Source organism: Chionomys nivalis, chromosome 4, assembly GCF_950005125.1.
Source record: "Chionomys nivalis chromosome 4, mChiNiv1.1, whole genome shotgun sequence".
Taxonomy (NCBI): Eukaryota; Metazoa; Chordata; class Mammalia; order Rodentia; family Cricetidae; genus Chionomys; species Chionomys nivalis.
Window position 1 is genome coordinate 8,061,283 of NC_080089.1, and position 17,735 is coordinate 8,079,017.

A 17,735-nucleotide genomic window follows, 5' to 3' on the forward strand; every position below is an offset into this window, starting at 1 on the left:
CACTGGCTTCATGCCCATTCCTGTGCATTAAAACATAAACCCAGGAAAAAGCCTTGCAGAAAGTGAAAATGAACAGCGTTCATGAATGAACAAATGAATGTTTCAGTCACAATAAGCTGTAAAAACTACAAAATTCACAAGAAAAGTTAGAGCCTCCCATTTTACCTTGGCATGTGATATTAATGCTAATAAATAACACACTTGACTATCTTTGTGCAAAATTAAAGATAATTCAGAGGAAGGCCTGTGTCTCATATGGATGTGGGAGTAGAAAACTTATAGTAATTTAAATAATTTACAAATACAAATCTGAATTAGTCATATCATCCCTGGTGACATACAGGTTAAAAAAAAAAAAAAAGAGAGAAGTAAAGGGAACAGAAGTGGAGGGCCATTTTGGTCACACTGAAATTTAAAGCTCATAAAAATTCAATACAAACTCTCTAAACCAGCTGCCTTAGTCCATTCTTCCAGACAGTTCTTCCTGAGGCCTTCCGGAGCAGCAGAGAGGTAGGTTATGAACGCTGCTGCCAGCTGAGCTCTTTTGGGAAGGGTAGCTAACTCCTCCGATATCTCAGAAACCTGGAAGACAGTACATGTGGGGCACTCCCTCAGAAGACAGCTCCAGTTAGGAAATAACCCAGCACTCATTTAAATAGTAACACCTTAACAACTCCAAAATTTCAAAGGATCAGTAAGAACTCAAAGTTTTTAAAAGTTTGAGACGCAAGATATTTTTATAAACATGTTTTCTTAGATACATGTACTCCACCACACACAATTAAATTAAAAATAATTTTAAACAGAAAGTTGCCAAAGTTGAAATCATGGAACATATCAATAAAAACAACTGGTGATCAGTGCTGAATATTAACCTTATTGTCGTGGCAAAGTTCCCTCAGATCATTGCCCTCCCTGCCCTTCTCATCAACAAGGTGGGCAAGCCAAAGCCAACAGTGATTTTCCTAAAGTATGTTCACAGAAAGACACTTTGACTCATCATTCACTTCAGGGTTATTTGTCAAAGACCAGCTATAAACTAATGGATATTTGTCCTAGTCTCCTTATTTAGAAAAAAAGAAAATACATTCATTACACCCAGGTTTCCTGTGTTTGTGGCTCTTCTCCTAGACAAACCTGTGCGTTCCATCTCCTGTGTTCTCTGTCCAGCTGACTAATCAGGACTTCCGCAGCTCTGATGGTCTCCTGTGCCTTGCTGACTTCAGCTTCAAGTTTGGCAGCTTCTGAAGTCCTGCTCTGAAATCTAAGAAAACATTAACATACAATTAGGAACAAAAAAAGTTATCCTTTGAACATACTGATTATATGTGTGTCTGAAATACCATTAATAAGACAAGTATACAAACATACACACTTGAAGTCTTTCATTCTTGCTAGAGTAGCACTCAGTAGCAGAATATACCCAAAGAAAGCCCTAGGGACACTTCTTTGCACCGATCAGTACATCAGTCTGTACTCAAGGACTGGGACACAGGCCCTGCAGGCAACATTCCGTACACATTTCTCCCAGTGTTGACTCAAGGTCTTGATCCTAAGCTTTTCTTCCTATTCTAGCTGCACAAACCCATCAGCTACCATGTGAACTTTTTACACGATGATAAAATATTCTATCTTTAAATTTTCCTTGAGCACATTCTACCTACTCTCTTCCTCTCATCTTACTTCCTGGCCTAATCCTCTCAAATATCTAACTACTGAAACAAAATATCTGGTCCATTGTATATCATCTCTCACGCAGTGTCTACCTGCCAGATTTTGACAGTGTTTTGTGTATTCTGTATATGCAAGTGTGTGTGATATGTGCATGTGTGCACTGTGCAGGTATATTCATCTGTGCAGGAACATGTGGAGGCCAGAGGTCCATGCTGGGATGTCTTCTACAACCGCATCCCCACATTCCCCACATTCCCTCGACAAAAAGGAAATTTCTAAGACAAATTTTTATGATTTTTCTAAACTTAGCAGTTTTCCTTAGCATGCACAAGGCCCTGATTTTGACCCCAAGTACCACAAGGAGAAACACATAACCTGTAGAAAAGTATTACTAGTATTTATTTGGGCTGCTCATTTTTTTTCAGAGTCTTGTGTAGTCCAGGTTGCCCTATAACTAGCCATGTAGCCAAGAATGCTCTTTGTTCATGCCCCAAGTACTGGGACCACAGACATGAGCAATCACGTAGTTAAGTAAGAACACTTTGTCAACTATTCTCTCCCTGTTGCAACTGGAGAGTGACTCAAGAGGAGGAAAAAACAGTGGGTACAACCAGATGTGAAACCTTCCAAATGAGCTGAGACATGCTACATTTCCAAACTGCACTTACTTTTCTTTGAGTTCTGACACTTTTTGACCAACAGAGTTAAGAAGATCTTCTAGCTTTCTTTTTCTGTCTTCAGTTTTCTTCAAATTCCTAAAGTAGGATTCAACGTTAGACATCATTCTGTTTTAGATTTCAGTGTAGTAGTTTAAGGAGTGATATCCTAGCAAATGCGACAGAACTGTCACAGTTCTGTGTTATGACACTTATGCATAGATAAATAAAACAATGCTAAAATTAAAAGTGAATCCTTTGATGTAACTCGTATTGCTTCTTGAAACAGAAGAAGAAGAAGAAGAAGAAGAAGAAGAAGAAGAAGAAGAAGAAGAAGAAGAAGAAGAAGAAGAAGAAGAAGAAGAAGAAGAAGAAGAAGAAAAACAGTAAACATGTTCATCTACCATCTTTTAGAACTATATATAATGATACCAATGAAAAACATCCACACACCCTGATCTATAATAAAGAGAATTCAAATGTGTGGCACAGCCAAACTTTCAATAAAATTTGGAAAATAAAACTGATAGGTCAGAATAAAAAGCAAGATTGAGATGCCTGCAAGAAGTAACGATAAAATAAGCAGAACTCCAAACTGCTCAGAGAAGGTAAGCAGCAACTGTCTCAAAGGGAACCGAAAAGCTGGAGACACAAATGTGTCCAAAAGCTGTAAGATGCACGGGAGGCTGGATCTCAATTGCATCCCTCCACGAAAAGCAGACTTTTAAGCCAACCCAAAAGTCAACACATCTAGCTGACAATCCACCCAACTCTACCTAGCCCCACTGACACCATATATTTATAAGACAAGACACTTGTTTACAGGAAAAGTGAATATTACTCTCACTCTAAAAGGCACCCCATGCTGAAGAGTGGTCATTGCCCAGCCAAGCTACACCTGAACACTTAATCCTCACACCAGGAGTGGGGGAACACAAACTACACACTCTAGTGTCTATGACTGTACATTCATTACTCAAAGTCAAGGACTGGGCATGCCAAGAATGCTTCCTAACCAGAACCAAACAAAGCAAATGAACACATGATTACAGGAGGAAGGACTGAAGGCTAGGGAGAAAAGAAAAAGAAAAAGAACATCCTTAAGTGGATAGAGAGAATGTTAGAGGAAAAAATGGAAAGTTGGAAGAGACTAACTGGGCACTGGAGGTACAAACAGAACAGTGGAGCGTGGGAAGCACTGCGAGAAACTAGAACCCAGGAGCACAGGTGTGCACCGACTGCCCAATCCCTGGACCAAGGCTCCCACAGAAGACGTTTCTCTATTTTGTACAAAGTGTCATAATTATTACCAGAACCCAAAATTATCAAGACCAGATATAAGAAAATACTAAATTAGTTCCAGCATCTTAACAACAGACTAGGAGAGTTTCCTGATCACAAAAATGAAGGAGGCTGGCAGAGCCTCGGGTCTGCCCTGGTGTGTACCACATGCCATGGGTGGGGAGATCATCCATTCACCTAAACATGTCAGGAAAAGGAAAGCAGAGGGGGACAGCATATCTAAGGGTCCTCATAAAAGGATCTCCTTGTCCTTAAAATAAGCACAACTTAAAAATTTATAATTCCAAAAACATCATCCTGTCATGAACTGAAGCAAGAATTGAAATCTGTACCTGTGAAATGGGCAGTTCATTTGCAAATATGAACAGAAGCAAGAACTTCCTGAAAAAAACATAACAACCCCCAGAACCAAGGGGACTTGGGACTTGCTGATAGTAAGTGTACTGCAGTTTCCTGACTGATGGTTTCACAGACCTGCAGCCCCGTATGCCCCACTGTGCGGTGACAGGGACAGAAGGAACTATTGAAGGAATGACAAACACCTCAGGACTAACAGGTGCACTAGCTATATATCTACCAGAAACAGGGCCCTAAAAACTTTCAAAGAGGGAAAATACAGGGTAACATACAAAGGATGGGGAACATCCTTTTTCAAGAGCAAAGCTGCACCCTGGAAGCCAGCAGAAATGGGGTTCCACTCAGGAAATCGGGTTCTGCACCATCAGAAGTGCGGTTGCACTGAGATCAGTTCAAACAGACTACCAGGTTTTGTTCGCCATAAGCATAACTCACTTTTCACGTTTAACAGAAACCAAGGCAATGCTGAAGCTCTGCCACAAGTCACATGAAGAAACGAGCCCATCAAAATCACTATATACAAACACTCTGATGCAGTACATATATGATAAAAGAATAAACGTGAAGAGCTCTAAATACTTCTGTCTCGTGTACATTTTCATAGGAAATGAAAGATATATTCTAGGAAAACAAGAAACTAAAAAAATTTTATAGTAATAAACATAAATTTATTTATAATAAAATATAAACAAAAGATACAAAGGAATTGCCCAGAACAATGATGACAAGAAGTTCCAAGATACAAGCTTTAAGCGGGAGTCTAGAGGACTAATCCAAGAAGAAGAAGAACACTAAGGGAAACGAAAACCAGATCACCGACTATGCTTTCAGGTTTGTGCTGACAGGTGGCAGATAAACCCACAGCAAGGGAACGGAAAGGATGGGGACAATCGCACAACGAGGATGAGAGCAGCTCAGAGAGGGATGAAGCACATCTTGGTCTGCATTTAGAATTAATAATATAATAGCATTCCAGTCTCTAAAGTTAAGTAGTTAAATATTCTTCCTACCTGCTCAGATGCAGTTTGGGGAAATATATTTTAAATATTTCCCAGAACTTCAATGTCAAAGTGACATTACACAAGTTCTACATGTTCAGCCATTCCTTTCCTACTTTGATTCTTTGGAAGAAACTCCCACCTCTTCACAGACACAGCAACATGGACAGAGGAGAAGCTAGGGGCTTCTGCTGCCCATCCTCAAGTTGGCTGCTCTTTGGATCTGCTCAATTCTGTCTTACCTTGGGATTTCACCCACTCATCTGAAAGCTTACTCTGTCAGCTATCATTTCAAAGTAAAGGCAAAACAAACACCAAAACCAAAATAAATACAAACAATATAATACATGCATCAAACTGATGGCAAAGCAGGCCAGACCATCCATACTTACGATTCTAATCCTGACTGCTCTGTCTCCAGGGGCTGGATCCGTTCCAAGACATGGGAGTACTGTACATTGGCCTTAACCCAGGCAGCCAGAGGTGCAGCTGCAGTGCTGGCTCGCTTAGCGTTCTGAAAGAGTCATCGCAAGTTACCCCACACCCAACTCAACATCAGACAAATGTGAAGCTAATGCCAGCATTTTGTCTACAAAATCATTGAGAGCTCAGTCAGTCTCCTTAAACACACCTGATCTTTTAGCACACACATGCACCAACATGACTGCTGTCTCCTTTCGAAAGAGTGCACATGGCCTTTTCCTTTGTGTGTGATAAGTTTTTATTAAATTAGAGAAATTTTGAAAGCATTATTACTGGTGTCAAAGAAGAGTTAACATTTAAATAAAGAATTTAAAAAGTATCAGAATCATTGAAGTTAGTTAAACTTCGTAGAAATTTGATACACGTATGAGGAAACAGATGCTCATTACTGCAGATGCATCCAGCAGAGGAAAAAAGTGACTCTGGGAATGATGTGGGAAAAAGAGAGAGAAAGGGGTGAGCTAAGAGCAAACTCTAGATTCAAAGCCCATATAGAACAGCAAAGCTGAAGCTTTGTTTCTCCTTGATTTTAGCTCTTGGGCTATCTAGACAATGGTAATAGCAGTAAAAGGCCACAGCATAAAAATTAAGCTACCTTTGGATCAAAAGATGCTTTGTTTCTGAAGAGAAGCTCCTCCACACTCTCTCGTATCTCCTTCGGGATGTTCCGTGCATCAAAAGTTGCAATGTCTTCTCTCACACCCCTTTTTGCAAGGAAGCTAGGAAGAAGGTACAATAATTCAACTATGGACAACTAAAAATTGTTCTTTCTAAATAAATGTGTTGTGGATGGTACTTAAAACCAATGAGCTGACAGGAATAGGATAAGAAGATTTAACAGAGCTGATAACTATCATGCTTTAATAAACAAGAAACCCAAGTTTTCAGTGTGAAATGGTCTATCCACCATCCAGTGAATAAACCAGAGCCAGACATGGAGTGTGAGAACCACAATGTACAGCAGGAGACTCCCCCCGCATGTCAACCTCTATAGACCCCTCAGGAGTCTTCAAGGACGTTCCTAGAGTATCCCCACCCTGACCTCGAGGTCCTCATCAACAGTGTAGATCTCAACAGCACAAACCCCAGCACCAATATGCTGGGAAAACGTGAAGTCATGTGGCTCTGTGCCTCATTAACTCTCAGCCCTCTCTAGTTTCTGTCTGTATTACTCTAACTTCTCGCTCCTCCTGAGTCTCTCCCTTACCTTCCTCTCTCCTCACCATCCTCTCCTCTGTTTTCTCTCTTCCCTCTCTCATTCTAAACCATCCCCAAAGTATTAAACTCTCAGAACAGTGATTACATCATCTTCATCAGTAACTATAGTGAGTCACAATGCTTTTCTATGTAAGGGTTAAATAAATTATTAAAAGCAATGGCCATTCTTCAAGATTCTTGGGCATTCCTCTCTTCCATTGAATAATCACTTGCGGAAGATTTTTAGATTTTGAGATAATCACACCTATCCTGGTATTTATTAATAAGTGGTTTCATGTCCTTCTTTTTGAAGAACAGTGTTCACATGTCCATCCTGTTCTTGACACACTCATGCTAGGTTTCTGTCTTAGTTATTCTCCAGGAGCTGGGATAAAATACTCTGTCAAAAGCCAATTAAGAGAGAAAGGACTTATGTGGTGCCAGGATACCACCCATCACAGGGCGGTGCCAGGCTTCAGGAGAGACAGAGTGAGACCTGGGAAAATGATGGGACCACGTAACACTGTCGGAATCTGTCTCTTTTTTAAAAGATGAAGTCTTGGGAAAGAGATGTCCTGACTCAGGGAATAAAGATCCAAAAGATCATACCAAGTTTGGATTTTAGATAAAGCAAGTCAATTCTAACAGGGATCAGTAGCTTTAAGATCATGAAATATGGAGCCAGACAGACCTGAGCTTAAAATTTTACAGCAGTGAATAGACACAAGCTACTAAATTTGTTCAGAGTAAATTCCTTAAAAATAGTGGGATCAGAACATTCACTTCACACAGTCATTATAGTTTGTCAAAAATGGAAAAATGAGCACAAAAATTGACAGTGAGGGTGGAAGTGTTGCTGGAAACACTCCTTATGATGTGGTGCGGAGCCTCTAAGACAGTGCTCTGAGGAAATTTAGACAAGTGTGCTGAGATGGGCTCGTGAAGCCTGAGGTTGATGGAGGAGCTTAGGAGAAAGGAAGACAGCTGGTAAGAAAGATGGCTCGGGACACTGCAAACAGTAACAATGGCCAGGAGGTGCTGTGTGAGGGAACATTTAAGTCAGAGTTTAGTCAAAATGGCACACACAATTTCAAGATAACCCAGCATTCAGATAATCATGGACTGTTTTGTTTTGGGCTTAAGGAGAAAATTGTAAGTAAAAAGTAGAACAAGAAGATTTTAAAATCCTGCAGTTTCTCCAAAAAAAAACCAGAATAAGGCTGGAGCCAATAAATGCATAAATAATAATGATATAATTAGTAATCTAATAAATTAATAATCAATAGTCAGCTGAAGGGATTTGGGCTATTAGAAAACAACAACAAACAAAACATCACAATACCATGGGACAAGGCATAAAAAAGTTTGGTAGGATCTCAAGCATCAGCAGACCCAAGACTGTAGAGGCTTGATCTCATCTCAAAGACTCTGCTGTGGGCACCCACTCTCACACAGCTCCCTGTGACAAGTGATTCCCTGGGATCAGTAATTGAGGCGTTCAGAGGCAGCAGCCGACATCATCTGAGCAGGTCCAGCTAATGCTTAAGCTAGTAGAAACCTGGCATTATTCATGTGACTGCAGGGTTTGATGGCATCCAGCATGCAAGAATTATGGGGCAGTAAAAAGATTTCAAAGGAAAGTGTTGGAAGCCATGGAATGTATAGTAGGCCTTAAGAGGGTGATGAGTGCAGCTAAAGATAAAGTGGATTACTAAGGAAGTTAGAGGTAGCAGAAACATGGGAAATTGAAAGCAAGAAGTTATCCCAAGAAAGGCCATGTGGGCTGAATGAGGACTCGGAGATTTAAATGACTAAGCTATGAGTTCCAGATATGGACATGAAGCCAGAGAATTTAATGCTTGCCAAACTGGCTTGCAGATCTGCTTTGGCCCCAATTCCTTCCTTGTAGAATGGTTATAGTGTGTCACTATTTGTTTAAAGTATACAGCCTGCTCCTTAATTCTACAGGAGCTATTAGAGGCTAAGAGGGGATAAGAGGTTGCCTAGAGTCTCAGAAGAAACTTTGGACTTCTGAGCAATGCTAGAACCATGAAGACTCGGAGCTCACGAAGATGGACAGAATGTACTTAGTGATGGATGCCTTTCAGGGACAAGGGGGTAGAATGCTATGGTTTAAGGAGATGTGTTTGGGGTGTTTGGGTACCAAGCTGACAGCAGGTGCTGAAACTTGAGGTAGTTAATCTTGACTGTCAGTTTGAGAGGAAATTAGTAAGGCCCTGACACCTCTCCAGAGGGTTCATGTGCAGCAGTTCTACAGGCTGGAGCATCAGATAGAATAAAAAAACACATAAGCTACAGCAAATGTTTAGTTTGCTTACTGGCTCTGGTGACGTGAGCTGGTCCACCCCTCTCGGCCATGATAAATACCTCTATAACTGTGATCCATGCATGCAGGTGAGTAAAGTTCACTGGTGGAAAAAAATTTCATATAAATTAAAAAAAAAACAACTTACCTTTTCATGCTTACCCACGATGTGTCAAAGATACCCATTAGCCTCAAAACTCCTTCAAGAATGTCTCGAATTACATCTGGTGGCATGCGTAGGGAGCGGATTTCTGAAAGAGATTCTGGTCTAATGTTTCCAACGGCTAGCTTAGCTTCATTGACTAGAGGCTAAGAGACAAACATCAGGAAGTGTCAATGGATGTGCTGTTAAAAACCGGAACAATTTAGACATCATGTAGACGACAACTGGCATTTCAGTCCAATGACTATAAATACTAACTGCCTTCCTTTATTAAACACACCAAGAAAAGAAGGTTCACAATAATCAAGTAAAATATCTTGCCACCATGAGTGCACCATTTTAATTTAGCGAGTCTAATTTGTTTTGAGGTACTTTTCCTTTTTCCGGACGAATTTGTACTGTAGGAAAAGCTGTGGTGTTTCACCCCTGGCAGGCTCTCCGGCCACTTCTATGTCTAATACTCGGGGCACAGACCACACTGACAACAATGTTGGGAAAGAAATGAGCCACAGTGATATTTAAGCTCAAATACACTGTTAGGCAAGTATGTGAAAGGAAAATATTCACATTTAATTGGAACCATTAGAACTTACTTGTACTTCTTTTAATTCATCATCAATTTTACTTTTTCTTTCTTCAATTTTAACAACTTCTTCTGCTATTTTCTGTTTTAGTCTTTCAAGTTCTGTCTTTTGCTCACTCGCATCCTGCAGGAATAGTTAAATGATATTACAATCACTTATAACACACTCAGTGTTTAAAAGCATGACAACAAAAACATTAATCTTTTTAAAGAAGAATTTTTAGTCAGTAGCATGATGAAGGAATTTTCTCAGTTGAAGGCCCTCTCCCCAGATAACTCTAGCTTGTGTCAAGCTGACGAAACAAAGAACAACCAGGACAATTAAACACTATATCTGAGGAACAGATGAGACAGAATGATAGCAAAGATCTAGTGTGATTCATAAGTTGTCCACAAATATTAGCTCTATTTTACTACCATCAACAAAACAGAAACACGGAATAGGAAAATCATGAGTCTGTTCTCAAGTCTGCCTTATTCTACAAAAGCAAAACCAGGCTGAAAGGGTAACTTGATAGTTACACGCAAAGGAGATTCTGCTGCAGAACACAGAGGGGACAGACAGCTTCACAGCCCTCTGATGCCGGAGCTAAAGTGATAATAATGGACAAAGCATACAGGGCACAAACTCACAAAAGTTTCCTTGGAATAAGTTCAACAGAAGAAAGGTGATGCTTAGGAAATATAATTAAAATTGAACAAACCATCAAAGTATAAATATGACTTTTAAAAGGTATTTTATTAATCTTGAAAGTTTTAAAAGGGGGAAATGTCAAAGTTTGAAGGAGAGAGTAAGCTAAAGGACATACCTGTTTGGCAAGGAGAATGCAAACAACGCTGGCTGCACACAGGTCTACACTGATTGGCTAATATACATGAGCATTAGGTACTTAAAGGCTTGGCACCATCAGGATAAACAATGTGGAAAATGACATGCATGTTCTCTAAAGCTCAATGTCAGCCAGTATGGACGAACAATCCCTTTTAATTCAAGTTAAAAGTCTTATTTTTCATACTGATTGACAAGCAGCCCCAGATGTCCTCTACCTGCTTATCTACTGGCACCTGACCCTCCCCAAGCACCTGCATGGACACGGTGATCTCTTGAAGGGCAGCATCAGCTTCATCCTGCTTCATCCGAAGCAATACACTCTGCTCGCCGGCCTTTCTGTTCAGCTCATCCACAAGAGCTTTGGCTTCATTTAGTTTAGACACACCAGCCTAAATCAATACAACATTGATTGGAGCTAGAAAAAAAGAAATTCTATATACACATAGGAAAGCCCTTCATAAAACAATCAAACAAATGGAGAAGGGGACCATTTTTTCCCTTATTGCTAATTAGAATGTTTTGTAAGTGTCATATCCATTAAGATGCAATAAAATACTTATCAGAGATTTAAGGAAAAACACTTTAATTTGGTGGTTCTCAACCTGTGGGTTGTAATCCCTTTAAAGGTCACATATTATATATTTACATTATGATTCATAACAGTAGCAAAATTACAGTTATGAAGTAACAATAAAATTTTATGGTTGGGAGTCATAACATGAGGAACTGTATGTAGGGATCAAAGCATTAGAAAAGCTGAGAACTATTGTTTTAAAGCACGACAGTGATGTTGAACAGAACATAATATTCAATAACCTAACTAGTGGGCTGACTCTTCTTTACTCATTGTATGGGACAGAAGGCAAAGGAAGATTCGGTGAATCTTTCAGTCTGTAACAGATGAGTCTTGCTTACAGCAGACTTGGCTTGGTTTACTCACACACAGAGCTGGTGGAATGCCCTGCTCTCTGAGTAGGCATTTGACCTGACATGACCATTATGGTTCCTTACCCTACTTCCCAATCACTAATCTAAGAAATGGTCATAGAAATAAATTCCTACTCTTCTATTAACTAAGGTTTCTGTCCCCTATGAGGACCTATACAGTATATAGGTAACACACAGAATTTAATCACACACACGCACACACACACACACGCACACACACACACACACTTGTATATATATCACAATGAAGGGACAATTCTGTAAGTTTATATAATTTACCCAAAGCACCATTAAGAACTAACCTTAAAATCAACCCTCACCAAAACCAAAATCATACTTAGTTACTGGTTTCACATCCTCTTAGTTCCCCACCATAACTAAGACACTATTGTACCAACACCATACACTTTGGTTACAGGATAGTGACACACCAATCTTAAACCAACTATGTCCGACTAGCTGCCTTTGATGTTACAAGAAGGTGCTATGCAGTCTGTTTGGGGAGACGTCAATGGTCTTATTCAGTATTGGACCCTAGATGCAACACTATTGACCTGCCAGGTAAGATGAGCTCCCTGGTGCAATAGTGCAAGACTGGACTTGAGGCCTACTCCAAAGGATCAAATTCACACCAAGTACTGTGACATAGTCAAGCTCATGGCTATGGAAGTCATGGAGTCCTGGTTAAGAGCCTAATGATGTTGTTTTCCTACCAAAGGTCATGTTGTCAAATTCCCTTCTTGTGTTTGTAAGGGTAAAAAGGGCCAAGGAAAAACACCTAACCCTGGCTGTAGAAGGAGCAGCGGCTGCTTCCCGCCCCCCAGGAGGGCTCCCGACCACCAACTAGCTTTACCCAAAATAATTACATGGAAACTGTATTCTTTTTTTTTTTTTTTTTTTTTTTTTTTTTTGGTTTTTTGAGACAGGGTTTCTCTGTGGTTTTGGAGTCTGTCCTGGAACTAGCTCTTGTAGACCAGGCTGGTCTCGAACTCACAGAGATCCGCCTGTCTCTGCCTCCCGAGTGCTGGGATTAAAGGCATGCGCCACCACCGCCCGGCTGGAAACTGTATTCTTTTAAACACTGCCTAGCCCATTAGCTCTAGCCTCTTACGGGCTAACTCTCACCTCTTGATTAACCCATTTCTATTAATGTGTGTAGCACAAGGTGGTGTCTTATTAGGAAGGATCTTAACCTGCGTCCATCTTGGAGAGGAGAGCTATAGTGTCTCTGCCTCACTTCCCTTCTTCCCAGCATTCTTTTTTTTTTTTTTTTTTTTGGTTTTTTGAGACAGGGTTTCTCTGTGGTTTTGGAGCCTGTCCTGGAACTAGCTTGTAGACCAGGCTGGTCTCGAACTCACAGAGATCCACCTGCCTCTTCCCAGCATTCTGTTCAGTCTACTCCACCTATCTAAGCTGCTGTCCTATCAAAGGGCCAAGGCAGTTTCTTTATTAACCAATGAAAGTAACACATTGACAGATGACCCACCTACATCACCTGGCTTGACCATAAGACCAGTGTTTAAAATCCCACCAATCCATGATCTTGCCCCAGAGTCAGGCTGCAGAATCCCACTAATGCCTGGGCACAAAATCCCACCAATCCCTGAGGACCTTGTGCATAAAATCCCACCAATCCCTAAGCACAAAATTCCACCAATCTCTAAGCACAAAATTCCACCAATCCCCGAACTTGCCCCAGAATCAGACTACAAAAAAAAAACAAACAAACAACAACAACAACAACAAAAAAAAAAAACACCAATACCAAGCTACCCTGGAAAGCTCCGCCCCCACAGTAAGAAGCCCTATGTATGTTCTGTACCCTATTCAGTTGCTGTAGCCTCACTTTCCTGGATTTTCCTCCTCAATAAATCTGAAGTGAGGTTAGTTGTGAGGGGAGACACTTTCACAGCAGTGGAGTGAGCTGTAGCAGAATCACAACACTTTGCTGGGGAAACCTTCCCCTGCCAGGACAGAGCTGTTACCCTTCCCTGGGGAAACATTTCCCTGGAGCAGAGCTTTAACACTTCTGCTGGAGCAGAGCTGCAATGCTGACAATGATTTTGTGGTATTCTTTGGCTCCCAACTGCCAGGATACCTTTCCATCCAAGCTCCAATGCTTACAGTGTTAGTGCCCATCTTGTGGTACTAGGTAATGGTTAATGCAGATAGTCATGCATTTCAAAAAGCAGAATGTAAGAGCCTGTCAGTGTTCAGTCATAGCTGGATGATTATATCAAGCCCTGCGCTAAGACTCAGAACACAAAAAAGAGGAAGAGGAAAGAAAGTAAGGACCAGAGGCTGTGGAGGAGTACCATGAAGTGCTTTCCTCCAGACATGACACAGCTATTTCACATATGAAATCAGAATAGTTCTGGTTACCTGACAAAGATTTCTACAAGATAAACCCAGTTAAAAATTCTAGCATGGTAGGGGAGGGGACCCTAAAAAGTTCTATTCCTTATTGAAGAGCTATTGGTAATTGATGGCTGCAGACAGCCACTCTCTTAGGTTCCCCATGACCCCACAGCCATGTATACACAGGCAGCACCAAATGGACTCAATGGGTTAAAAAACAAAGAAAAGAAATTTTAAAAGAAGATTTAGACAATTGAGTCTTAAATTAAGTTGGCAAGAAATAACTTTGGAAAAAAATAGTCTCTGACAAGTTTAAAAGCTGGCATTCTAATGTGTGGATGAGAGGGGTGCATATAGTGTCGTGGACTGAACCCAACACCTTGTATGTGACAGGCAAATGTTCTACCCCAGAAGCCAGCATTTTAAAACCACGTGTAAGCTGAATCTCTACACTTAGAATAATACACAAAGAAATCTGTTCATAATATGAAGTTGCAGTGGAATAGTCGTTTAAACTATCTGAAGATACATCACTCAGATTGGTTTAATAAAAAGCTGGATGATTTTCAGAGCGGACAGGAGAGTGGAAAGAAGGAGTGAAGAGAAACCAGGAGAGGTAGAGAAAGCAGGCCATGTAGGAGCTGACATAACAAGCCAAATGGCAGTGTGTAAATTAATAGAAATAGGTTAATTTAAGTTACAGGAGCTAGCTAGAAACAAGCGTAAGCTATCAGTAGAGCTTTCATGATTACTAAGAAGGCTCTGTGTGATTATTTGCGAGCTGGCTGATGGAACAGAGAAAGACTCACTACAAATGGTGTCCAATGTGGGAGCACATATTTCCACATAAGACCTGAAAGCATTAAAAAAAAAAAAAAAAAAAAAAAAAGGTTCCAAACACACAAAAAGAAGAGCCAAACAAACATGGCTTCCTAGTCCCCCGTCTCTCATGCAGGTCACAATAAAGAGACGCAACTTCTGACCACTGCATGCAGGCTTGAGCCACAGCGTACCATGAGCTAAGCTATGCTGTGATTTAAATTTCTGTTCATGCAGACAGAAAAGGTTACAGATATGCAGTAAAGCAGGATCAGACAGAAAAAAAACCTTAACAATGTATGGAGGCTCAAGAGGAAACAAAAGAATATACACAGTTATAAAAATAGTTTTAAAAGGGCTGGAGAGATGGCTCAGAGGTTAAGAGCATTGCCTGCTCTTCCAAAGGTCCTGAGTTCAATTCCCAGCAACCACATGGTGGCTCACAACCATCTGTAATGGTGTCTGGTGCCCTCTTCTGGCCTGCAGGCATACACACAGACAGAATATTGTATACATAATAAATAAATAAATATTAAAAAAAATAGTTTTAAAATAAAGTCTTAAAAATAGTAACTAAAAATAAGAATAAGTCATGTAGATGGGTAATACACAGGGAGTCTGGACACAGTATGGTATTGTACTGACTTTAAATGTTTTGATTGCTAATGAGAAAACAACAGCTGCTGAGAGACACTGAAATAGAAAAACTACTAAATTAAGCCATTCTATATATTTTTTAAATGTCTTAACATCAAAATGGAAGTCAAAAATGTTATGCTGGGAAAGAAGTTTTGCTTTTATTTCCACAAAAATAGAAAGGCTGTGGATTCAAGGTTGACAGAGACCAGATTTGATTGATAAAGACCCCCTGAAAATTCACAGGCATAAAGAAATAAAATAAATAAATAAATAAATAAAAATTTAAAAAATTAAAAAAAAACTCAAGATAGGTGACATACATTTTACTTGCTGAAACATAAAACAAAATATCATCTTTGGCTGGCTCATATACAATACACAATCCATACTTGTGTTATGTATGTTACCTTTGAAAGTTTATGCATTTTCAGAGCAAGGGGACAAGATACCAATGAAAACTGATGGCTTAGGTGAACCAACCAGAAAGAATGTCTCCATTACAGTTTCCTTAGAATTCTACAGCCACAACAGCTTCAAGGATACTGGCTAAGATGCTCTAGCCTGATAGATTATTTTAGCCAGGACTTGACCATTAACCTAATTTTCTACGGGTTTCCTCCAAATATTTTAGCACCCCCAAACAACAAGCAGTCTAGAGAATGCAATTCCCACATTCCCAAGAAGTGGGATGGGTGGGGGTTTTTTGTTGTTGTTTGGTTGGTTTTCTTTTTTTTTTTTTTTCGGTCATTCAATGTGTTATGGATGTTAGTCAATATTTAGGGGGTTAGTTACAAATTCTTACTGATCATGGTCAGGAAGAAAGCTAAACAAAGGACATTAGATTCAGGATCTTTTCTGGAGGGAAGACAGGGATATAATACGGAAATGATGACATAAAAGGGTGGATTTTTTAGTCTACTTTTGAATACTCACTAGTCTCAAATAGTTTACATTGGTATGGATTTTGGTATGTTGATACAAATTTAAGGTTACTTTTGCTATACTGTATTATATGTTTCCATTTCTTGCTTAAGGTATAGCACCTATGCAGCTCATTTATGAATGTAATGTAAAGCTCAAGTCCATGAAAGATATTTAGGATAATAAAGAAATATGGATTGGTAGTTTTATCTATAATAATTAAACTTGGGTATATTTTCAAGGTCAATCAGAGACATTTTAAATAGATGGTTTTTAAACATTTCAGAGACCTACAGAATATAGCATTTTAATGTTTTAATAACAAGGTTTTTCATGACAGTAAGACATGTTTGCTCCTGGCAGTACCAATCTACTTCATAAAAGAATGATGGGCATCAAAGAATCTCCATATGGAGCTTGCTTTCTTTGTGGCAAAAGCTAGCCATTTGGGCAAGAAACTACCCTTGCCTTTACTGTTGACAGTATGTTATACAAACTGGACAGGCAGGAGACAAAAGAAAGTGATTGCCAAACTTTGCCAAGACATTAGGACAGTCCTTCAAAAATTCCTGCTTCACAGAAAAGTCTGTCAGATATTCTAGGCCTATAAGCCCAATGTTACAGAGGAACTGTGATGTGACTGTCCAGACACCCAGATACCTCTGTTGTTTTGGAAGTGGTTTGCACCACACTTCCTGTTTACTCAGGGAATATTATATCCTTCTGGGATCCTTGATGGAGTTGAAGACTAGACAGTTACAGTTTTCCTTAAGTTATGATAGAAGGTAAATTAAAATACAGAGCTTTGAACTTATCAAGTTAGAATAAATAAGGGGCTATTTTCTCCAAATGTGCCAAATACAAATGGACTGGACATTGTAAATGTAATTCTTGCCTGATAATTGTTCTAATTACTTATAGTTTTATTATGTTAGAATTAAAACCTTTCCTTTTTGTTTAGACAAAAGGAGGAAATGTGGAATACTTTTTTATACTGTGTGAATATATGTCACTTGAACTGGTTTAACAAAAAGCTGAACAGTCAATAGCCAGACAGGATTTTCAGAGCAGAGAGGAGGCTGGGAAGGACTGCATTGCCAGGAAAAGCAGAGGAAGCAGGTCATGTAGCATATTAGGTAATAAGCCATGAGCCATGCAGCAGTATGTAGATTAATAGAAATGGGTTAATTTAAGTTATAAAAGCTAGTTAGAGACAAGCATCATCTATCAGCTGACCTTTCATAATTAATAACCATATGGTTATAAGGGAGCTGGCTGGTGGGACAGGGAAAGACTCACTACAGAAGTGGCATGGGTAAGAACATTATTTTACTTTAACTGAAAAGATCAGATTTTTTTTTTTAAAGATTTATTTATTAAGCATACAATGTACTGTTGGCAAGGAAGGCACCAGGTCTTATTACAGATGATTGTGAGCCACCATGTGGTTGCCGGGAATTGAACTCAGGACCTTTGGAA

At 39.7% G+C, this 17,735-nt stretch overlaps 1 protein-coding gene across 7 annotated transcripts in view; it reads right to left on the reverse strand.

Annotated features, from left to right (window-relative positions):
- Positions 1 to 17,735, reverse strand: part of Dync2h1 (dynein cytoplasmic 2 heavy chain 1) — a 218,578-nt gene that overhangs the window by 100,915 nt on the left and 99,928 nt on the right. For all 7 annotated transcript variants that reach the window (XR_009056968.1, XR_009056967.1, XM_057766375.1 and 4 more), the window contains 8 exons: positions 10,823 to 10,960; positions 9,750 to 9,863; positions 9,142 to 9,302; positions 6,066 to 6,189; positions 5,380 to 5,501; positions 2,343 to 2,429; positions 1,138 to 1,264; positions 441 to 582 (listed from right to left, as the gene is read on the reverse strand). Coding sequence is in view for 5 of the 7 variants with exons in the window: in XM_057766375.1 (XP_057622358.1) it covers positions 441 to 582; positions 1,138 to 1,264; positions 2,343 to 2,429; positions 5,380 to 5,501; positions 6,066 to 6,189; positions 9,142 to 9,302; positions 9,750 to 9,863; positions 10,823 to 10,960 (1,015 nt within the window). In the remaining 2 variants the exon portion in view is untranslated. The remainder of the gene's footprint in view (positions 1 to 440; positions 583 to 1,137; positions 1,265 to 2,342; positions 2,430 to 5,379; positions 5,502 to 6,065; positions 6,190 to 9,141; positions 9,303 to 9,749; positions 9,864 to 10,822; positions 10,961 to 17,735) is intronic.